The 25,479-nt window shown below is 37.6% G+C and overlaps 1 protein-coding gene across 1 annotated transcript in view; it reads left to right on the top strand.

The window, feature by feature from the left end:
• myo1d (myosin 1D) overlaps nucleotides 1-25,479 on the top strand; it is a 113,665-nt gene that overhangs the window by 73,999 nt on the left and 14,187 nt on the right. The window contains exons 19-21 of the mRNA XM_030122239.1: nucleotides 999-1,103; nucleotides 1,261-1,374; nucleotides 10,222-10,376. Of these exons, the coding sequence (XP_029978099.1) occupies nucleotides 999-1,103; nucleotides 1,261-1,374; nucleotides 10,222-10,376 (374 nt within the window). The remainder of the gene's footprint in view (nucleotides 1-998; nucleotides 1,104-1,260; nucleotides 1,375-10,221; nucleotides 10,377-25,479) is intronic.

Genomic DNA, 25,479 nt, shown 5'->3' with positions numbered 1-25,479 from the left:
ATCGATCAAGTTTTATTCTGCACAATCGCATAATTTTAACAACATGTATGGTACTGCACAAAACCCTTGGGCCACATTAGCTTTGTCATCTCAGCACGGTTGTAATGACCAGACTTTGGCATTTGTCCATCTCTGTTTCAAGATAGATATAACTGGAGTGTGCAGGAAATACAAAAAGAGCTTTGAAAGATCTGAGAAAAATATGAATATTACAGAAAAGACAGGGAAAAAGACAGCACAATTGTAAAGTATAACTCAGAGAAAACATTATTCCAAGACAGTTGACCCAAGAGAGTTCAAGGTTTACTAAGTATAAATGGAACACTTAATACTGACTTTTACTTGTAGATTTAGTTTATTTTTTAGTATGTGTGTTTTAAATATTGCGCACATATTTCCTGCATTTTGTTGTTGTACCTTGAGGTACATATATATGTAAACTCCTTACAATCATGCAAAGAACTTTACTTAAGGTGGTTTAACACGGAACTCTTTGTTTAATATACATTAATATCTAGTCTTAATGTTGCAATACATTCTGCATCTGATTGAGGTGTGTAATTATTTCTACTCTACTTTTGCATGTGATGAAAACACAATGAAGATAATTACCTTTTCAGATATGTTATTTTATGTATGTAGTGTGTCAGTCTAGTATTAGTAATCAGTCACACATATGAAGAACTACTGACCCACTTGGTGAAAACAGCATATGCCATTATTACAATGTATTGATTTATTGGGTATTATTCTTGATTATGGAAAGAAATTTCAGGATTCCCAGGATCGTTTTCTGTGTCATGTATCGGCTGCACATTCATTGACTATTCTGAGATTTTATTCCATGTCCTGTTTCTGTGATTTCTATATGCATTGCTTGTTGTTACATTGTTTTGCTTTGTCTGAAAAATCAGCACCGGTTGTTGTGATCGAAAAGCCATGTCACAACTTGAGCAAGAGTGTGTGTTAACAGGTGTTGTGTTTGTTGTGACTGACAGAAGAGAGACAGACCGGATACAGCCGCGTCATTCACATTAGTCTCCAGTGAGCTGCAACGAAAGGACAAATTTATGAGAGTTCTGTTCTCCTGCAATGTTCGAAAGGTAGGAGGCTGAACGGTACACACACATACACATTACATACACAAACAAACCCAACTGCTCCTAGTTTATACCATCTCCCTGCAGGGTGTTTAGAGGTGTGTGTGTTTGTGTGCATTTATCCTGGGGGGTGAATAATGAGGAGCTTTGTATTTCCCAGATCAACCGTTTCCACAAGGCAGAAGACCGAGCTGTGCTCATCACTGACCGCCACCTGTACAAGATGGACCCCCTGAAGCAGTACAAGCCCATGAAGAGCATCCCCCTTTACAACGTAAGGCTCCTCCTTTAGTCAAAATCAGGGATGTAAACACAGGTGGTCTCTTGTTTAATGGTACATTAATGCAGGTTTATAGACGTATTAGCCTAATAGGAAATTATGTACTTTTCCAGTGACAAAAAACAAAACAATTATTATGGGTCGTTTTTACTCAAGAGCAATTTATGCAAAATTGCTCCTTGATTTTTCAATAAATCAAATTGCCGTTTAGGAAAATTGGATGGGTTGCTGTTGAGCACTTGACTGAAAAATAAATTATAGATTAAAACAGGACATTTTTTATAGCCTTGAAATAAGTTTTTTCCAAATATTAAATAAACCCACTCCAATTACATTAACATTCTTTTTCAGATAATGTTTTATTTTCCTTTTCTTCTCATCCTGTTTATTTTTAGCCTGAGACCAAAAAAAATCCTATTTTGTGTCTTGAATTTATAAAATGCATCATGAATTGCCATAATGTCATATTTTTACAGACTTTTCCACCATCAAAGCAGTATATCTGGAAGGGTCTTCTTGCATCGTTTGTCATTTTACATCCATTTCATCTTGTTATGTTTTGTTTTTTTCACCCTGTTGCATATTTTACATCTTGTTTCATATGTTACACCTTATGTCACTTTTTTCTTGTTTCATCTTTTATGACTTTTTTTTAAATATTTAATGTAATTTTTGTCTTTTATAGCCCTCTGCATTTCACATTGGTTAACATTAGGAAGCCCTTCTAGAGAAGAAATTTTTATTTATGATATATCATTATATCATATTAATTAGAAAAATGAATTCACGTTATAGTATTGCTATCTGTTACTGTCGACTCCAAAATCAATTTTTTCTAAAAATAAAAAAAAAAAAACTACTCTTAACCAGTATTTTCTAAATATTAGATAGAGGTCTTAGATGACCTGTTACTGAATAACAAAAGAATTTATATTATTCTTTGTTGCAAAAAATGGTTTATAAATATAGGTGAAGCTTTGTTGAAACTTTTCTTGGTTGTTTTTTTTTTTCACAGCAGTAACTTTGTATCCTAACTAACACTTATTCAGCTGTCATTTATATCCCATATCATATAAAACAATAGGAAACCAATTTGCGTGGCTTCCTGATGCTTTTGCGAGGATGGCAACTCATTATTTTACATAGACAGAATCATCTCTGATTTCCCACCAGCCTGTGATCCTGTGGCAACATGTCAATATGCAAAATCGCCCTGCAAGCTCTACAATTGGCTAGTTTTAATTTATATTCACACTGTGATAGGTCCATTAAGGCTGCAACATGCACACAGCGCATGAGGCTGTTTCCATGGCAAATGTGTCCTGTGTGCCTGTGTGTGTTTTGACTTAACAATATGTTCTACAGTTTTTACAGGCTCATAATGTTAGTCACACACATGGTTAATTCATATTTTAATCTTTATATGCCTTTTTTTGCTTTCTTCATCTTTTACTTAACACTTTACTTCCAAGCTTTAAAGCTAATTTGACTAATTTGTGCCCCTTCTGATAAAAAAGAAAATTTGAGGACAAAATAAAAATGCTTTGCAAAGCTTGTTCTCCAAGACCAAATCAACATATAAAAATATATATATTTGAAGTAATTAAGATGCTGAATTTCCCATTTAAGAAAACAAAAGCAGAAAAGAATGCAGTATTTTTATTAACAAACTTCCTGGTTATTTATCCATCTACACTGTGATAGGAAAAAGAAAATACTTACACAGAATTGGTTGACTGACCTTGGAGGCGGGACAGAAATGAGGAGGGAAGCGAAGGTTTAATACATTAATCTCTGAGGCAGATGTGTGTCTGTCATCTGGTGAAATGAAGGGGGTCTGAAACTGGAGTGCTGTGACAACTGTGACAAGACACCCCAGTGTTCAATCTGACAAAGTGACAAGAAGGAATTAGAAAGCTCGGGCATGGACACCTAAACCTGTATCGCTGCATCTGGAAATAGAGAGATGAAGCTGAGACAGATGGTGTCAGAAAAAACCTGAAATATGAGTATATGGCAATTTTACTCAGAAATAACTCACATTTACTGAAACTCGCACAAAACACGTTTATGGATGGGGATCAATCCCAAGGCATATGGGAAGGCATGAGGTTTGTAGGAGGGTGAGGAGGCAAAGAGGTTTGCATCTTTCACACTCTATCAGTTCAGAAGCAACATTTATACAGTAGACATAGAAATATGCTACAGCTTTGTACAATAGCTACAGATATGTTGAAGAGTGGATATTATACATTCGAAGGGTTTTTTTTTTTATCTGTTTTGACTCTAGATGAGTTCTAGATGTTAGTAGTTTAATATGATATGAAAAACCCAAATGTGTGACAGGTGCAGTGGACAGCAGCAGAAATTGAAGAAAATGAGCAAAAAACTGTCACACACACTTACAATACCGAAGCGTTGTACTTTCATTTGTGTCAGGTATAAAGCAAAAGTCTTATAGTTGTAAAAGATCGAATGAATATGATCACAAATTTGACTCTAAATACAGTTTCTGTTCATCTTCTATTCACTCCTCCTATTTCAGTTATTACAAGTATTGCCTTATCAGACTCTTTGCTCAGTAAATATCCAGATGCAGGCATCAATGAGTGTGTGATGGTGAAAAAGTGTAAAAATGACAAGTAAGAATTAGAGAAAGAAAGACGCATGGTGACGAGGTGAAAAAGGAGGATATAGTGATAGAGATGTAGGCTGAGAGCCACAGCAGCGTGACATAGAGCAATCGATCGGAGAAGGTCAAACAGAGGGGAAAGCTGTTAGCTCATTGTTGATTAGCGCTGATAGGCTAACACTACACCATCCTCTTGGCTGCCCTATACTGTTTATTTACTGCTGCTCTTGCAGGGAAGCAAGAGGGGAAAGGCAGGCTGATAGATGGCTAGTGCTACTGAGGAGCCAACGACTGTCTGCCAGAGGATTTATATGCCAATTAATGCCTGCGCTGCAAAACTGAGATCATTACACTGCATAAGTGTATTCTCATGGTGACTCTATGAATCTTTCGTTAATAAAACAAATATTGTAGAAGGACTGGTGGACTATTTGGTCTGCTCCTTCTCTCACCATTTCTTCTCTCCATGTTGCATTTTCCTTTTTTTTTTTTTTTTTTTTTTTTTTTATTCCTGCATCCTCTACCCATCCCCACCTCTCTCCTCTCCCTATGTATTGCTTTTTTCCCCCTGTCTTTGCTGCTTCTCTCTTCCCGTTGTTGTCATGCCAACTTCCCAGGAGACATTGTTGTCATGGATACCGAGCGGCAGGGCAGATCAGCTGATGTCTGGTGTCGTTCAGGCATGTGCACAAATCGCTCTCCTGTATGTGCAGCCTTTTCCTCCTATATCACTGTAAAGCTTATTTCTGACCCCTCCGGCTCACATTCTCTTCATGCTCCTTCTCTTTTTCTCTTATTTTTGTTTTTTCCTCTTCATTTGTTTCAGTAAAAAAATTTTTCTATACTTAGAAGAAGTAGAGGGTCCCTGACGTCTGCTGCTTTTCTAAGTATGCATATTCATCAGCATACATGAGATCAGGGCAAGGAGCTGATGAAGCACAAATTATATGTGTTAATAAATTCACACATCCTGGAGGAAACTTACAAGGGGCATTTTTTTTTTTTTTTTTTTGCCCTGTAAACATGGCTGGTTAGTTCACACCGGGAAAACCTGCAGCACTCAGCCCATTCAATTATATTCATTTAATTACAGAGCCTCTCACTGCTTGTCCCCTCTATCATTACTTTGCTGCCGGGACATGTTATATAACCAATCATTTTTTTTGAATAGGAATAGAAAGAAAGCGTTTGAGTCATGTCCTCATGAAAACTATGCTGTGAGTGAATTTAAAAGAGAGTGCTCTTCACAATTAAAATGATGTTTCTGTCTGTACTTTAACAAACTGCCCATATTCCACTTCTAGTCATTCATCAGCTGTTTTCCCACACTAGACTTCAGGACAGAGGTCTTCTATCAGAAATCAAGAAAAGAAAAAAAGCATTTATGTTAAAATTTTGTAGCAGATTGAGTACTTTGAAAGGTATAATATAATACAATATTTCTTCTGGTAAAATGAACAGGCCTATGTCAAACATTTTTTGGACTTATACCGTATCAAGTGTTTCCAATAATTTTTGACGTAAAGGAAATCCGTCAGTTTCAGTCTAACGACTTTTTTCATTTGGGCTCCTCACAACAGCATTATATCCCCTTTATTAACATTATTTTCAAAATCACTGACTGTTTTATTAGAATGAAATGCGTTGTATACATAAATATTAAAAAACAGCATGTGAATACCTCATCTGGTAACATGGTTTCTGTCTGAGTCTCCCATGATCCTCCATGACATTACAACGTATTCCACGTTTTTTATAGAGGGACCTATAGTCCCATATTAGCATTACAGATATCGCCTCAGTGTAAAAAAAAAAAAAAAAATGCTTGACCTTATAAGCAGCCGACAAAACAATCTCCCGAAGGTCAAGAATGAAATTGTCAATTATATTCATAAGTAAAACAGAGTGGTGAAGTCCTGCACCTTTGGGTTGTGCCCAGTGGGACTTTATTTTAATAGAAATTGGTATTGTAGTCTTTTTTTTTATCTGGTTTTAAATATACTATCAGTTATACCAAAGATGTATGTAACTCTTAAAGAACATTTTAAAAGATTAAGAAAGTCATAGTTCATTGAAAACCTATTGAAGTATAAGAATGTAAAAACAGGTGCTGTGAATAGAGAGACTACACAGCAGAAGGTCGTGGAGGTAACATCATCATAACTTTCTCTCTCCAGTCTGCTCAGTCTGCAGCTTCATCATGGCCAGACTATAGTGATTTTTTATTTTTTTTTAATTTAAATACTTTTTCACAAACTGGTGGTTGCTTATAATGACTTGATGACAATACTGTTGAGGGTCCCAAGGAATTGTAGTGCCAGTCACATGTTTGTGGATTGTGGTATACGGCATTTATATTATATTTATTCATTCATGTGCAGAGATACAATATTATTAAACTCACTTGTACAAGCCCTGGTTTGTCCCAAGATTAGTTCTGTAAGGTTTACATCTAAAATGTGGTCTCACTGGCAATCGAGCCTTTATGTATAAGCGACATATGGATTTATACTATTTCTTTTTTTTTTCTCTCTCTCTCTCTTTTGTTTTATCTTATCCTGCAGACCAAGTTTTGTGTCCTTATTAAAGCTTGAATGAATGAATAACTGAAATTTTCCTGGTCGTTCTCGATGAACAAGGTGAAACACATCGAGGTAACAGTCAGTTTGGTGTTGATGATGATGTATATCTTGTCTAACGAGAGACGCAGTCCACTGAGTTTATTTGACTATTTTTGACTTTTAAAATAATCTTTTAATTCGACAAATATTAAATGTGTAAAAGGTAAATGTTTTTTCATTGCTGTTCATATTTTTTCCTGAAATTAGGTCCCATAGAGTGCAATGGAAGGAGCAGGACTCTATTTTATTTCTCTATTTTGTTTGATGTTGTCAGTTTATGCTTTTTATTGTCTGTAAGGTGGCCTGGGTGACTTGAAAGGTGCCACCAAATAAAATGTATTATTATTATTATTATTATTATTTGACAGATAAATCCACTAAATCCCCTTATTTTAACTCGCAGCTTTAAAAAATAAACTGTGATTTGTCCAAACCTATTCAGTAGTCCCTTTGTGCAGATCCTTTGAGTTAACTACTATCCCCAGTCTTGGTTCTTAAAAATCCTTTAAATGCTGTAATGGAATAATATAATTTCAGAGTTTTGTCATACTAGTGTGGACCAGTCAGACAAACACTTGAACAGATGTCTGGGCAGATAAATAGCTCTGGCAAATTTCGTACTCGGGGTAAAACTGATTTGGTGAATCAAGACAGAAAAATTAAACAAGGAAACGAATCAGAATGTATCATTACCCAACTCATTAGAACACCGACTGTCGTTCCAATCAATTAAGCCTTTAATATAAATGTAAATGTAATCGGCTCCTTGTAATTAACTGTGGGTTGGTAGCAAGACAGAGAAGCAAGGCTTTGGGCGTTAATTCATGGTGATTATGTGAAGTGTCATGTTGTAGCCAAATAAGCTAGCTGGTTGCTTAGCCTTGGGTAGGAACCTGTCTCTCCCTGTCGTCCCCTGATGGAGGAAGAGAACAAATGTGTCTCTGCATTGCACTCGGGTGAAGGGATATTAATGCACCTGACTCGCTGCCTGCTGGCTGTTTCCTCACTACACACTGCCTCGGTTCAGCTTAAAAAAGATAGATTAGGAGAGAAATAAATGGCTAGAAACCTAAGGGAGGGAAGAGCACCATGAGCAGAAATGGGATAAAGGGAAGAAAGATGCAGTGTAACAGAATAAAAGGAAAACAGGGGTAGAGGAGCTAATGAGAGCAGGCAGGACTCCTCCTCTACAGATGTGTTTACCTGTGAACATATTGGTTTATTCCTGTTGTGTGTACTTTGATGCTAAAGCTAAACCATCCAACCGCGAGGCTGGGATTCCCCTCTCAGCCCTGCTGGTCTTCGCCGGTTTATGGTTTGGCAGCTTCGATTAAAAACGTTTGATTTGTCCTTTGGGATGCTCTTCCTTTCATCATTACTGCTGATTTAAGCCTGGAATGTGAGAAGTCACACACACCGATAATCTACAGATATTTTTTTAAGGCTTGTTTGATCTGTGTCTTTTAACTTGATAAATACAAGGCTGTAGAGATTTTCTTGTCTTACTCTTCACATGTTTGGTTCTTTAAAGCTAAACCATATGTCTAAACCCTAAAATCCTTACAGATGAACAGATGAATACACCAGTTGATAGACTGTTGCTTTGCCAAGAACCCAAATGATGCCATGGCCTTTGGGGTGCGCCAACGCATATTTTCTACTATGCATTTACATCTGTGCTTGCATATGTACAATCTAAGCGTATTTTCACAAACCATGTGATGTCAGTCTATTTCTTCACGTATTTTCCTGCTATGTTTGTACATATTTATATTTAGGATGAAGCTGTTATCAACCGTGGACAAATCCAACAATGTGATCCAATATTCACATATTTGCAGTACCAGTGTCTATTGTTTTGTAAGTCATTATGTGGGAAAGTTAAACAGATTTTTAACAAAAATGTGCTGCATTCATATGATTGATTACACTTCGCAAGTAAATGTTTGTCAACAATGAAAAGATAAAATAGCCTACAATTGTTTAGAAACTTATGAATCCCTCCAGTTTTACGTAAAAAGAGAAAGGAAATATTGTTGAAATATACTGCCTAACCAAAAAAACACAATATTCTGCCTTAAGTTTTTTTTTTAATTAAAGTTGTTATTTTATTTTGTAATTGAGTATTTACATTCACATACACATATAACATTTTACAATGTTGTTTTTCTATTTTTCTTTTTTTTTTCTTTTCAGAAAAGAACAGAACAATCTATCTGTACTATTATTTTCCTGTGTATATCTCCAGTACCTTCACTTCTTGGTTTCTTATCTCTTTTTTTTTTGAACAACAGAACATTAATTAAAAAAATAAAAACAACTGTAATATAGTAGCTAAACAACAGTGGGTGTCACCTTTTGTTCCTTTTTAGTGTTCATAAAGTCCATCCATGGTTTCCAGCATTCCTCAAATTTGTCATGTTCTAGTCTTAATGCAAATGTGAGTTTCTCTATCAGGGAAATTTCTTTAACAAGTTCTATCCAGTCTTCTAATGTGGGTAATTTGTCAGTCATCCATTTTCTAGTGATTACTTTCTTGCCAGCAACCAACATTATATTCAACAGATATTTTGTAGGAAATCCTTTTATACAGTCTGCCTTAAGTTTTGATAATGCAGCACATTTGCTGTGGTATTGTTTATGTCACACATTGCCTATACAATATCACACAACATTTATTTCTGTCCAATGTTACAATAATTTTCCCCCAAGTTCTTGAATGCATGATGGGAGATAAAAACTGCTGTGTAAATACTTGGTCATTCAGTATATTCAGGTAGGTAACTGACCTCATTCTATGGATGTAACAATGCTGGAAGTTGACCTGACCAGTTGTAGCAACCCCAGATCATAACACTGCCCCTACAGGCCCGTACTGTAAGTGCTAGGCATGATGGGTAATCACTTCATCAGCCTCTCTTCTCGCCCTGATGCCCCCATCACTCTGGAATCGGGTCAGTCTGGAGTCATCAGACCACATGACCTTTTTCTATTGCTCCCAAGGGGCAAAGGCCTTAGCTCCAAAATGAAGCTAATGTGGAAATATCTTCACAAGCTACTGGTTTCTAACTGGCATTTCAGAAACCAATGGGTGACGTCACAGTTACTCCATCTACTATACACAGTCCAATATTTATGCTCCCTATCAAACTGATGGTTGTTAAAGAAATGAGAAGTTACAAACTGTATCAAATACTACCACTTACAGCAGGAGCATATTAATTACCGCAGTTATTATCCAATGGAAGGCTCTGAAATATTTGCTTATTAAATCCAAATACTCACTTTTTTGGATTGACAGTGCAGTATTTATGCAGAATGTAATTTCTTATTTGATTTGACGGTTTAAACGCATTTCAGTGAAGTTTTGTTCAAAGTATATGTTATTCTGCACATTTTATCAAGGTTTTTACATTTTTTGTAGGCAAATTAATGTTGGGTCTGATGATCACTTAAGTTTGTTGTTTGTTACCAATAATAAGTTTGTGAAAATTGTCTTTGTCTAGCCATAATTTGTATTGCTATTTAAGTTTTAAGTACCCAGTTTGCTGTGTTTGACTGCACATGTCCTCTCTTGCCTTGCCCCAGGTGACAGGAGTGAGTGTGTCCCCTGGGAAGGACCAGCTGGTTGTGTTCCACACCAAGGACAGCAGGGACCTCGTGGTGTGCCTGCAGGGCATGGTGCCTGCCAATGAGAGCCGCATAGGGGAACTTGTTGGCACCCTGCTTAGCCACTTCAAGAGGTAAGAGCAGGAGTCAGCGAGTGGTGGTACATGTGATAGAACGAGATCAGCATGTACAGTACGTGACACATGGCCGGTTTGTAAGGCAAGGCAGATTTATTTGTTTAGCACAATTCATACACAGAGCAATTCACAGTGCTTTACAAAAATTGAAAAGAGACAGGTTAAAAACACACAATTACAATTAAAACATAATCAATAAAACATAAATAATAATCAATTAAAACAAAGTAAAAGAGAAGAGTGCAGATAGAACCCTTTCAGTTGTTCTTTGCACAGTTGAACAGAACTGTTTTCAGCCTGGACTTAAACATTGTCAGAGTAGAGGCCTGTCTCATGTCATCAGGAAGACTGTTCCAGAGTTTAGCTGCATAGAACTGAAATGCAGCTTCACTGTGTTTAGTCCTGATTCTGGGCACCAGCAAAAGACTAGTCTCTGAGGTTCTCAGGGTCCGAGATGGTTCATATGAGACCAACATATCACAGATGTACTTTGTTGCTAGACCATGGAGAGACTTATAGACCAGCAGAGCTATTTTAAAGTCTATTCTCTGAGCGACAGGAAGCCAGTGCAGTATCCATTGTATCCATTCTGACATGTATGGAGTTGTGCAGAAGTCATCAACTGCATCTGTACCAGGGCTAGCATTTTTCTAAGCATACACTAGACAAAAGTATTATTGTGTCATGAATTATTTCAATTTAGATCTAAGTAGAGTATTATTTTTTGGTTTTGACAGTATTGTGAATTGTCCTGATTGCTTGTGTTCAGTTCTTGCTAATAATAAGATGACAGATGGATCTGAATCATGCAAGTATTTCTAGCTTAGTTGTTTTTCATGTTGCTTCCGTATCAGAAGAAAAAAGCTCCATATATCACATATCAGTGATGCAACATGTACATACAGTCGTGGAAAAATTATTAGACCATCAAAAGTCATCAAAAACAATAGTTATGCAATCAAGTACTATCTCCTGTGACTCATGTGACTAAAACAGACAGAAAAGAAAACATGGAATGTCTAAAAGCACTGTTTTTGGCAGTACAATGCCATAGCTGTTGATGTAAGAACTGAAGTGATTTTGGTTATCAACAAAACCATGGAAAATGGCTAGATATCAGCTCTGAAATTAAACTCTTATGAGCTATTTTGTTGTTACCATTATATATGTCCAAACAAAGGTACCTTTAGTTGTACCAGGCATTAAAATGAACAAGAAATTGAAGAAAACAAGGGTGGTCTAATATTTTTTTCCTTGACTGTATTTTCTAAAGGTGTTCACAGTGAGTGAATGGGATAATCAGTGGTTTAGTAGAATTTCCACCAAATTCTCATTAACTTTAAAACTCAAGACTTGTGGGATTAAAATAATAAGTAGATAACCACAAGGCTGAAGTGAATCCCGCCCTCTTTCATCTGAGCGGATCAGATGTATTGTCCCCACTTAAACCCAGTGCTCTTCAGATCCATCACAGCGGGGCCACATATTACCTCCTTCTTTACCGTTATTTACAAAACACCATGTAAAATCTGTTAGCAGTGGTTCAGATGTGGGTATTGACCATGTGGCCCTGGGCAGGAGGATTATGGTGCACAGTCACAGCAAGCGACTGTTATTTTAATTTGAGCTCAGATTTCTTTTCAGGATCTTCAGGATCTTGCCTTTGACCTGTGTATTGTACTGGTGATTAGTCTAAAGTAAAATATTTCATAGGATGCTGAATTATTATCCTTTGGTGCCGCTGTAGTGATACCCTTTTTGCACGAGTTCAGTTTCGCTTCCTCCCGCCTCATTTATTGCATTTTACTTTAGTTCAGCTGAGGTGAGTGCTGCTGCAGTAGGTCTGACTGCATCTCCCACTCAGTGAGGAAAATTAGGCAGCCACTCACTTACATAATCAACAATATGCAGCATTTTCCTGAATTCAGTCCATTTTAAGGTAAACAAGGAAGCTATGCTTTCTATAAGGGAAGGGTTTATTCGCTGACATGTAACAAGACATTGTGATATTTCTCTATTACATTATCTTGCAGATTTTGAGTAATGAGAAGCCACGTATGTGTTTTTTTACTACCCTACATTTTTATTTAAATAAATAAATAAATAAATAAGGATTGATGACATAAAATGTGTAAATTACAGTTAGTGGTTTGATTTCTATCCTTCTTCATTATGCTCATTATGTAAGTTTATTATGACTTTGTGTTGGAGTAGATAGTTATATGTCCTTGTCTTATTGTAGAGTGTACTATTGAGTATATTCATCTAAGTGTATTGTAAAGCCTACACTATTCCTTTGGGTTTGACTTGACTGAAATAATGTGAGAAAATCTGAAATTCAAGGTTGTTAATTTCTTGAACTGATCCCATTGTCACCACTTAAACCCAGTGCACTTTGTTTGACTAAGAGTAAACAAATCCACCAGTTAATTGCATGTACTCATTTTTGACATTTCATTTCTTACCTAATTTGCTTTATGGGCCATAATAGAGGATTTTTATTTGAAGGAATAGCTGTGATTCCTTCCAGTGCATTCTGGTCAAAATGGATTGGTGTGGCTTTTCATCAGTAAAGAAGCAAACAGCCTAAATCTGCGGATTATGTTTATTTTGGGATTTTCTGACTCCAGTGACTGTCACAGTAGAAGAAGAAGCCGAAGGCATCAGAATAAGAGAACAATAATATATAGATGAGACCACAGTGTCACATTTGGGTTTTCCTGGTAGAGGTTTGTAAGGAAGAGGGAATACATATCAAACAAAAACCTGCTGTAAAAGGAAAATTCAACAAATATGTAACTCTATTATAAAGATTTGGAAAACTATGGTAAAAATACTGCATGAAATCAGATTAAAGAGAAAAGCTGTTTTACATTTTCAATTCATTTTATTGTTTTTACTTTAGATGTATGAAAGCAAAAGTAGTTTTAGTTTTTCTGAAGTTTTAGTCATTAGTTATGGGTATTATGTAGAGAGCCTCGAGTTACATAAGCTGAAAAACACTGGCTGAAAGAAAAAAAGGATATCACACATAATTTCAGAAAACTGCTGTGTATTACAGGTGCAATCAGGTTTATTCTTAGATGCATTAAACCTTTGGCATTGGGGAAAGTGACATTACCTCGTTCAGTGGATATTCAGTTTAGTTTTTGTGTTTCTTGTTTTTATTTTATTTTAGCCAAAGTATTTTTTTCACAGATAGTTGTAGTTTCTATTCTAGTTTTTATTACCCCTTGACTGAGGGGTATTGTAATCGTTTTGTCATCTATCTGTCTGTCTGTCTGTCTGTCCATTCAATGATGTAAGCACATTATCTGAAGAATGCATCGATATATCTGCACCAAATTTATACTGTGGATGCATCTTGGCATGGAGCAGAAGCCTATTGAAAATAGGTGACCTTGACCTACTTTTTCAAGGTCAAATAGCCTTGTGCAGTTATAATATCTGAGTACTTTCAAATCTAAATATGTATGTATTAAGTTTTACACAAAGACAATCTAATCTATATTATAGGGCAGTAACTTTCAACAGAATCTTACACTATATTTGGCCAAGGGGTATTAAAAATGCACAGCACATTATGTTTTGTTGATTAAAACCACAAAAAATACAGCCTGATGGTAATTACTGTAATGATGAACCAATTCTGTTCATTTGATGACTCTTTACTTCTGCTGATCATTGTTTTGATGAAGCTTGTTTTAAGATCTGTGACACTCATTCCACTGATTACTGAATTGACTATTCCACAGTCGTCTGGCACATGCATTGATTTGTTCTTGTGTGTCCTTCTATAATTATGTGTTCGTGGGAGAGGAGGATGAGTAGGTGCGCAGGCAGACAGAAGTGTCTGCATCTGCTTATCTTGCTGTTCATGTATGCAAAGGTGTGTGTGTGTGTGTGTGTGTGTGCATGTGTGTGTGTGTGTGTGTGTAGTCTGGCTGTGTGAATGGGACGTGTGCATGTGCTCCATCATTGCCATTCTGTGATGGTATCTTGCTCTATTGTGCAGCCCATTTCTCTGTAGGTGTCGGGCTGAGAAAGGCCTCCACTGGGCCTCCTGTAATGACCCTCCATGTGCTTTGCATGCCAACTCATCCATCACTGGGAAACACCGACAGAACAAAGGACGCACCAGCATCTGCAAATGTGTGTGTGTTGGTGTTTTTGCAGTTTGCTGACTGCATTAACCTGTGTGTGTACTGGAGCCATTAGTGTGTGTGTTTGTGTGTGTAAGGGGGATTTCCTTCAGAAGTTGTGTTCATGTGAGTGTTTATGAGAAACCACACTGAATGGTCTTTTGCGTGCACTGTCCCACCCGTGCAGCTCCCTGTAGATGTGGCTTTAACCTTTATCTCTCCTTGAACATGCTGCACAGTGCACAGTACACACAATAGGAGGCAGAAAGAAGGGCAGCTTACAGCAGCAACAAAGCAACACTTTATCCTCCTCTAAGTGACAGCAAGGCCAAAACAGAATGACACCACTGCTGGGAATAAACCCCCTTCTTGTCTAGGCACTGTCTAGATACTTGAGTTTCCATATGTGTGGTGTGTTTTTGACAGTTTCTAAATCTGCTCGGAAGTAATCTGTTTTTCTATTTTCACAAATTTAGATTTTGCTGAGGACTGAAGTGGTTTAATTTTGAGATAGTGTCAAGGCTGGAACACTTCAGAAAACACAGAAACTTATCAATACCACAAAGTTGCCTCAGACAGAAGTGATTCAGAGATTTCTGCCACACATACATAAGTAGATAACCCTCTTATCAGCCATGACGCACCAGTTGACTAGAGAAATTCAGAAATACTTCATTCTTATTTTGCATAAAAAGGAGGGGGATTAAACTCCCATGCCTTTAGCCTCCCTCCTCCCTCTCCCCATCCATTTTTTCTTTCTCTTTCATGTTTTTTTCTGCTTCCTATTTTTGACTACATCCCCTTTGTACTGATCCCAGTCTGTTACTGAACCCCTTGCGGCTCTCCTCTGCTTCCTCATCTCCCCCTCACTCTCTTTCTGACTCTTTCTCTCTCTCTTTCTGTTTCTCTCAGTCCTCCCCTCTTTTCTCCCTTGGCTCCCTCTTCTTCATTTCTGGAAAGGAGGCAATGAAATATTTAAGACTGTGCTGCTGTTGATGCCTATATTTAGATGAGCCAGAGTCAGTTCTCCTTTTTTTTTCGTGTGAGTGTATGTGCTGACATCCACTCCAATGGCACTGACTGCGGCACTCCCACCCCTCCACTGCCAGGAAACCAAAGCAGACAGCCTGCATTTGTCACTTGTGAACACCACAAAATCAGTGATGTATAGATAGATGTATGTTCAAACTTTACTTACTGATTTTTCTCCAAAAGTTACAACAAGGAGCGATCAAACAGAACCCCAACGAACGTACCCATGGCACATAAAGACAGAAATAACACAGTGAACACATACATATTCAAGGCCAACAGAATAAAGTATTTTTAGACTCTTAAACAAATGAGATAAGGGCAATCTAATCTTTTCTTGTTAAAGAATATATAGCACCTATCTGCCTCGGTGCATATGAATAGGCAAAGGTAGAGATTTTCATTTTAACACTATCAAACTCCAGGTCTGTAAAGTGGAGGATAGGGATTAAAAGATAGGGGTTTAGGTGGAGAGAATAAATCAGTGTTATATTTAGGTGATTTGAAGGAATTTCAGTAGGCATCACTTTGTCACATTGATTAGTTATGTTTTTTTGCTCTTTTTTTCTTTATTATTTTTGCATTCTGACGACATTCATGTGACACACAACTGATTCCAATAATTTGTTCATGTTGTTGCCGTTTTGTGTTTATTCAACCAAATAAAATCGAGGGTAGACTCATGTCTTCTGGTAATAGTGACTGAATTAAGAGTGGAGTGAAAAGAAAAACAATATAAGGTTAGTCAAACGCCTAAAGCAATACATGAATACCTAGCAATGCTAGAGATTCATTTACTATAAATTTACAGTTAGTTAAATATTGTCTAGAGTAGTTTTAAAGAACACATAAGCATGTGTTGTAGGTTATCAGTGTTTAGTTTTTAATGTAAGACATTAAAATGGAAGTTGATCTTAAGCTTCATATTCTGTTTCCTTCTTCAAGGTGGTGTGAAGGCTAGTTTTTCATTTATCTGTGAAAAATAATAAGTACATTTTGGTCAACCCCCCAAGCTCTGTTTTTTCTATCAGATTTTTTTATACATTTCTTTATAGTTTATTTTCCAGTAAGGAATCCAGTCCAGGAATCATGCACTCTCTGTTTCACACCTTCCCCAGTGAGATCTCAAGTAAAAATAGCAAAGTGCTGAATTATTCATCCAGAACCACAAACTTAACAGGTGGTAAACTGCGCTTTAAAGCTTTGACTCCATCGAATGCACCATCTTACTTATTCAAAAGTATTCCTGTTGCTTACAAGTAAGAAATGTGGAGTGTTTTGAACATGACATTGAATATGTTTAGATCTTGTTAAACTTGTACAAAATGTGTCATTCAACACCAAAACATCCCCCTTTTACCCTCTCAGCATGTCTAACATGACCTAATAGCAACGTTTCCCCATGACCGACAGTTGTAAATCCTCTGTTCACATAATCTCCGCTGTCTTCCTTTCACTGTACTGTTGTGTAAGCAGCTGGAATTGGTTTCTTAGAAAAGCTCCGTGGATTGTTTCTGTGGCAACAGCTTGCTTTTGGGTCCACCAGTCGCTCCCACCACTGTCAGGGTCCACAGTGAATAATGAAAAAGCCAGGAGAGTAGATTGATTGTGTGTGTGTGCGTGTCCGTGTCTGTGTGTGCAAGGACAGGCATCATTGACAGGACTTGATTACCCGTGTCTGCTGTCCCCTGTGTGGTTTTGCTTTAGGAACTACATTATTTGACTGTCGAATTAATCAACATAAAATTAATCCTGATAATTGGCAAATTGAAGAGGCATTAACTAACATCTAGCATTAACTTGACTTAGCTTTTCATTTATGACGAGTCTCAGTCCAGGACTTTTCCAGCAGAGCTCAGAATCTGCATCTCGACTCTTGTAGGTTTCAGGTTTACTTTGATTAGAAAGCGATCGGGGCATGGATGAAAGACTGCTAAATATACTGAGATCTTTATCGCATCTTTGCAGACTTTTCAGCATTAAACCAAGCCTCAAGAAATCTTTCCCTGAAAATCATTAAATACTTGATACATATTAACACACATATGGTTGACACCTACAGCTTTAGGACTTCCTGTTCCCACCGATTTGAGATAATATCATTATAAAAAATGTTCATGAGGCAACAGGCAAAAATTATCACAATAAAGGTCAAATCAATATTTTAAGTTAAGTTTAAAGGCAGATGAGTGAGAGTTTAAGAAGGATGATTATTTCAATAAATTATATTTATATAAACTTTTGGCTCATGTGCCTTTGAGCAAGGCAATGCGTGGCTGACATGATAGCCCACTGCTCCTAGTCTGCAGTGTGTGGTGTGGGTAGGGACTCCTGTTTTTTGGGGCATTTCACCCAGGGGCGGGGTAATGTCATGCATCACTGATGTGTTTGATACAGGTTCATGTGTCAGCGCAGTGTCATAATACGGTTATACCCTAATCCTAACGCATAGAACATAACCCCACCTTTGGGCGAAATATGTACAATGAAATGCCCCCAAAAATAGGAGTGCTATGTGGTGTGTTCCTACATGTTCCGCTAGTGATGGGTTAAAAGAGGTTCAAGTTCGGTGTTCTTCTTCTTAGTCTTCTTCAGTGATTATTTATAGTCAGAACATGACAGTTATTTCAGAAATTTGGAAGCAGAAAATGTAAACAATCATAAAGATAAAAAATAATAATAAGCAAAAACAAACTCTCAAGCATTTTTCAAGGGTAGATGACAATGTAAGCAAAATTAACCTTAAATACAAAATAAAATATTTATTCATACAATGATATTTATCCCATAAATAATATTTAATGATATTTACCCTCACTGCTTCACAGCCTTGTTAGTGATGAAACACCTGAATTTGTCCCAATACTTTTGTCGATTTGGTGTATTTTCTTGTAAACCTAATGTTTAATTGTATGTGAGCATGTGACAAGTATGTTTGAAATGTGACATAAGCAGTAAAAACATTTTTTGTTGATCTATATGCTTATAGATATGTTTATTTGAAAATCTTAAAATTACACCTTCATGGGGTTTGTATCAATGTACAAGTACCTTAATGTTAGCCAATCAATGCTGTAGAAGAAGAAAAACAGTAGTGCAGCTTTAAGAGATGTGTTTCTTACTGGGAGGACATGTCTCTCAATCCCCCCCCCCCCCATCCTTTCCCTCCTCTCCCTCTCTTCCATCCTCACTGTAAGCTTTTCTAATCTGTCTCTGTGACAACTGTGTTATAGGTTTACCTCCCCCACATCTGTCTAAAACTCCATTCATACTTTCTCTGTCTTACTCCAGCTCATCTCTAACCTCCGCCAGCCTTTGTCCTTCTGTCTCCATTTCCCTCCCACATGCTCTTATTCTGCCTCTGTCGTTCACCCCCACCTTGAAGAATGAGTCAGCACTAGCACACTGTACATACCCCTGCATTGATCTGTCAAAGTGATGTGGTCGTATTCGATTGCTACCTTTTCTCCTGCCCACCCTCCCTGAAGGCCTGAACATTTACCTCCTTCCTGTCTGGTTCTGAAACTGCAGAAGCAATTTGGGAGGAGTGCCAAGACTTTGTGTGTAGATAAATTGTGTGTCGACACAATGAGTGAGTAAAGAACAAAGAAGATGAAGTGTTAAGTCAGAGGTAGAAGGTATAAGGGAATATATAAAAGAAAAGTTTACGATTATAAAATAAAAAAGCGTCATTGCATTATTTTCCAAAAGTCGGATGTGACTGGTTGGTGTGTTTTGCCCATTGTTTCAGTTTCTTTTGCTTGTTTTTCAGATTTTTTAAAAAGAACATTAACATTTCCCTCAATTGGTTCAGATCAGATCGTTTTTTCTTGCAGTTTGATACACAGCAAAGAGTATTTTAGCTCAACCCAAAGCAGAGACTTATGAATATTCATCAAGAACTACTGTTGAATAAATATGCCAAAGTGCATTTTCTGTTACAAGTGGAGATGTCTGTAACATTATTAATGGAAGTAGGATAAAAGCAGGGATGGCAGAGAGAAAGAGAGGTGATAAGACAAGGAGAAGGAGAGAATGAGAGGAGGGAAAGGAAAATCATGCTGCTTTTGTCTTCCCCATCAAGGTCACCCTTTCTGCTGAATCAAATATTTCAGACTGATAGAAGTGGGCTTCTCTCTTCTCCTCTTTCGCCTCATCCCTCCTTCTGCATTTCCCTTTCTCCATCCATTCACACCCCTCTCTCCTCCCCCCTCTTGTTTTTCACTTCACATTCCACTTCTCTTCTTCGCTGCCCTTGCTCTCTCGCTCTCTCACTCTCTCTCTCTCTCTCCGACTCTGTCTCCCTTCTTTCTGGGGCGCTGCGGATGCAGTTCCCATGGCAACCATTGGATCCATGTTTGTCTGATACGTATGTGATCCATTAATAACCCTGCTGGCTGAAGATAATAACAGCACATTTCCTCCCCAACCACAGACAGAGGAACAGAGACAGAGACAGAAACACATGTGAAAACCAAAGACAGAGCAAAAAAAGTCTGAAGGAGACGAAAGCATCAGAGAAAAAGAGAAGATACAAAACAGAGCTACGACTTGAATTTATTTTAACATCATTCTCTCAGCTTTACTCCTCAGAAAATAGGCTCCTCTTTTAAAGTCAACATTGTGCAGTCCCATTTTAAACCATCTATTGCATTGTCATTTATAACTTTTAACTCCTAACATTAAGTTTCATGAATGCAAATTGACAGATTCCCTTCCAGACACATAAAAGTCACATACACACTCTCAGAGTCGTTATGTGGGCCAGTGGGAGTCCTGCTTGTCTCATTGGCAAAGTGCTGCAGCCTGGGGGAGGAGGCTGGGTGGAGGGATGGATGGATGGCGAGTGGCCAGGACAGAATGTCTGTCTCTGTGTGTGTTTGTTTTTGCCTGCAAGAGTCTATTTCTATGTGGCCGCCATGCGTATGTACACTTTGGCGATAATGTGTGAAAATGTACAAGTCAGGAGGTGTGTATGAATGAAAGGGATGTGTGTAAAAGTTATGTGACCTACTTTTCTACTGCAGTCAGTCCTTAATGGCTGCCAAACAATATTTCCCTCTATCTCTTTCTCAGTGAGTAAAGAATAAATACCTGAATGTATGTCTAACAGTGCCATGCTATAACTTAACTATGTGGTAAAATTCTAACCTCATCACTCAATTGACTCAATATGTGCTTGTAACATCTAGTAATCTACCACTAATCTAATCTACTACTAAAATAAGCAGATTGGTAGTGGATTAGTAGGGTGCCAAAAAGCCATTTTTTTAATTTATCACACATTTGATGAATCTGAATGACCTTCTGTGTGCGAGGAGATTTCATATTTTATAAGACAAATGTAGCATAATGTTAGTGATCAATAAACCATCGACATAGTTTAATCCATTGAGTTTCTGATATACAGACACAAATGTGCACAGCTGTAATCAGCTTTGACCCTGTGGCAGAGACAGTAGTCGTGGCCGTTTTTTATTACGCCTCATTTCTGATATATTCTAGGAGATAAAAGAGATGGTGGATTAACTAAAGGATGCTTGTAAAAGTCTCCGCCTCTCAAATGTAATTGCAGCTTTAGTAAACGATTTGGAATGCAATCGCCATAATAACTCATACTTAAATTTCACCATTGTTTGTTTGTATTTCTTCCTCTGAGCTTTCTGATCTCAAACAAATCCCACTGCTGAACTTTGCCTTTTTAGCTGGTCTTTGCATACAGAGTACATCTACAGTGTATAGACGATCCAAGATCTCATTGTATAATGAGTTTCTGCCTCAGTCAATCAGAACCTCATTATAAACAGACTGCAAGTACGAATTGAATGAAAGGTTCAGAGCTAATTTATCTTTGCACTGTCATGTATAAATATGGTATTAATGCATGTCCTGAGGGCACAGACTGTGAATTTATGTATGTCTAAATATATTCAGTAGACAGAGCTATTGTACTGTATGTGTCCATAGCTAGAAAAATGTACTTATACATAATAAAATTTGTTGCTCCACTATCAATAGATAGCCATCGCAATCTGAAGGAATGCAGTAAATGCAACAGTACATCTATTTTTGCAACTTGGTCACTCAGTGGCTGGTGTGGTCTTGCAGTACAAAGTGATTGGAGTGCTCCTGAATTCCCACAGGAGCTTTCCTTTTTCCTCTATGTGCGTTTAATGTAGGCACTTTAAGTCCTCCAGCTCCAGCATCTTTCTGTCACTTCTGATGAAAACATTAGATAATTGCTCCACAGTTGAGATGAAAAGAGCCTATATGTTTTATAGACTATTCCCATCTGTGTGCTCTGTTCACTGACCTCTACATTTACCCTATAATAATCCCCCCACTGCCGGCATACACACATGTTCCACCCAGCAACAGCACCATATCTTCTCCAACCGTCAGGCCAATTACGATTAGCGTCTGCATGGTCCCCACCCTCCTTGGCCTCCTTAACCTCATTTTTTTTCCTCCTCCGATCTCTCTTCATCCTTTTTTTTCTTCTCTCGCCATCGATTGTTAATTTTGTTTACTGCCTTAATCAGCTCTTCTTTTGATGCTCTCGTCTTTCTTTGCCATTCATAATTCTGTACCACAGAGTAAAAATATCATTACCATTCATTAGTCATCCATTGACTAGTTTAGTTTACTGAATGTTTGATATATGGAAAATGATGTGGAGAGTGTGTTAATATTTTTGAACAAAATAAGCAAAAAAAAATCTAGTTAAGGGTATTTGCATAGTCAATTTCAGCTTTAGTTGTTAAAACAAATATTTAAATTTTATTTTTAAAAAATATCAGTGAGAAAATTAAGCTATTTCTGTTTTTATACCAATCAATCTTGGAAAAAATCTTTTGCATGTCTGCTTCATGGGATAGATAGCAACAAACAGCTGTTTGATCAGTCTACAGTTACAGTTGAGGACAAAATTATTAGCCCCCCTATGAAATTTTAAGTTTTTTCAAGATTTTCCTAAGTACTTTTTTAACAGAGCAAGGAATTTTCAACATAGCATTTCTGAACATACTAGTTTTCTTTAGAAGGCACAAATTATATATATTTGCACACCAAAACAGCATTATTTAGAAAAAAACTAAAATAACCAGGGACATTATTATTAGCCCCCTTTAAGAAATGACCATTTATTAAGTCATGGCACAAACCACTTTTGTGCAATGATGTGCTGTAACTTCACAGGTGATGTGTTTAAAAGTGATCAGGTGAATCAAGTGATTTCACTTAACATTTAAGTTAAAACATGGTATAAAAGCCTCAGTATGGCTCATTGAGCTGTCAGTTGAGAAAGCACCATGCCCAAAACTAGAGAAATCCGTTTGGACCCGAGAAAAATGATTATTGATGTAGACAAAGCAGGAGAGGGATGCACAAAGCAATCCAAGCATTTCCAAGTGTCAAGAACTGGAGTGAGAAGTATAATCCAGAAATTCAAAAACAGCCACACAGTACAGAACAAGCCTTGCAGAGATAGGAAGTGAAAGATTTCAAAGACCCTGGAAAGAAAACTAGTGAGAGATGGGTCTAAAGACCCCAGAACAACTGCCAAGACACTGGTGAATGACTTGGCCACATCAGGAATCATAGTCTCTAAGAAGACAGTCACTGTAGCTCTGAACTGGAATGGACTGAGAGGATGCAGACCAAGAAAAACTCCACTTTTGAAGAAGAGACACCTTTAAGCCAGATTTAAATATGCTCAGGACAACCTGGAGAAACATTATGCATACTTGAAGTGTGTCCTATGGTCTGATGAGACAAAACTAGAGCTCTTTGGCCATAGAGGCAGCGTTTATGTTTGGAGAAAAAAGGGAGAGGCATAGAACCCAAAGAACACCGTCCCTACAGTGAAACATGGTGGTGGGAGTATTGTGTTGTGGGGATGCTATAGTGCATCTGGAACTAGAAATCTGGTCAAGGTGGAAGGAATCATGAACAAAGAAAGATGTGGAGATTTTGAAAGAAAACCTTAAGCAGTCAGCAGTAACACTGGGTCTGGGTCATTGCTTCATCTTCCAACATGACAACAATCCAAAACATACATCTCTCTTGGTGAAGAGCTATCTTCAGAAGACCAAAGTGAATGTAACTGAGTGGCCTGCACAGAGCCCTGACTTAAATCCCATTGAAAATATTCGGGGTGACCTAAAAGAGAACATCCATGCCAGAAGGCCACCAAATCTGGAGGAGCTGGAAAGATTTGCCAAAGAAGAATGGGCTGGGATTCCTCAAAAAAAGTGTCAGAGACTTGTAATAAAAAAAATACTATGACTGCAGGCTGTTATCCAGCAAAAAGGATACACAATTGACTATTAGGATCAGGGGAGCTAATAATTTTGACCCTGGTACTTTTTGTTTTTTGTGGAATATTTTCATTTCTGTGTGCAAACTAAAAGCATGTAAGCATCCAAAATAAAACTAGGATATCTAAAAAAGCTGTGTTAAAAATGTGTTGCTCTGTGTAAAAGCACTCGGGAAATACCTTTAAAACAATGACATTTTTGTAGGGGGGCTAATAATTTCGTCCTCAACTGTACAATGTATTATTAAAATTGTATTTCACACTTATCCATATGCTTATGTTTATGTTGCAGCATTTTTGTTTTTGTTTTTGCGGTTTGCTAACCTTACCTGTGAGTTTTTCAATACCTCTCATCAGCTTCTCCGCAATGGAAATGTATGCAACAGTAGCTATTGTTAGCTTAAAAATGAAGCTGGAAAACATCAACAACCAACTAGACACTCGCACAACAGATTCCAACACAAACTTCACATGAACACATAAGCACATGTAAATATTACAAATGGCTCTATGCACAGCCTCACTACTTCCTGAATTTAAGGCAGCTCCTTTATTTCCTGTCTTTCATTACTGGACACACTGATTAATCCAGGTGTGTCTGCTACTTCTTGTTGTGACTACTGTGGTCAGACACACCTGGATTAATCAGTGTGTCCAATAATGAAAGACAGGAAATAAAGGAGCTACCTGAAGTTCAGGAAGTAGTGGGGCTATGCATAGAGCCCATTGAATCTCTAAGAAGGCTGTAACTAACTAGCCTTTTTTTGTCTCTTTAATTTTTTAAATCAACCATAAATTAAAATAAACCATACAGCTAAATGCTCTTATGGTGATTCATTTCCGCTCTTCCCTCCTTTTACATAGACATTATAACCAGTGCACTATTGTAGAAAATGGTGGTAGTACTTGACAAAAGACGAACCTGTGATTGAAGTATTGATGGTCTTTAACGAACAGAATTGGAGGTGTAGCCACTTGAGACCGTAATGAGCAACTAATTGAGGCTGCCCCTCCTTCTGTTCTGTTTTGACTCACTCTGTGCCAGCATATTGATTGATATAGTGTGCTTAAAGCCAACTCCCTTCACCCTTTAGATAGTGGAAAATCCTTCTGAAAGGCCAAAGCCTTGGCTGAGCACTGAGTAAGGTTTAGCTCATTGGTTTCACAGAAAGGAGCACAGAGATTGACTACGCACCCGACACATAACACACCCGCTTGTTTAACACAATGGACACCCTCCTGCCGGGTGTCTATAATGGCTCTCCAGTACTGGATAGCCATCTGTGGATCAACTAGAGTATCCCCAAGAGAGGGGAGCCTTTGTTTTGTACATTTCCGGTTTTCTTTCATCTCCTACTGATCTGCTAAATAGAAAGACGCAGAGGTTAGAAGTGTGCCCTTTTGTTTGTCTGGGGCATTTGTGACTGATGTCTCCTTAACCATTACAGAGAACAGCTTGCATGAGTATCTGTTATTGATAGCTATCGCTCACTTAATGTGCTTTGGGAATAGGGATGCTGTGTTTCCAGATGCCACGTGTAGAACCTAGCAGTGGTCAGCTTCCATGTTATTCCAGCTCCATATACTGCTCAGTTAACAAACTCATCAT

The sequence above is a fragment of the Sphaeramia orbicularis genome, chromosome 19 (genome assembly GCF_902148855.1).
Source record: "Sphaeramia orbicularis chromosome 19, fSphaOr1.1, whole genome shotgun sequence".
In the NCBI taxonomy this organism is placed as follows: Eukaryota; Metazoa; Chordata; class Actinopteri; order Kurtiformes; family Apogonidae; genus Sphaeramia; species Sphaeramia orbicularis.
The sequence above is the reverse complement of the archived record's forward strand: the minus strand, read 5'-3'. Positions and strand labels throughout refer to the sequence as shown.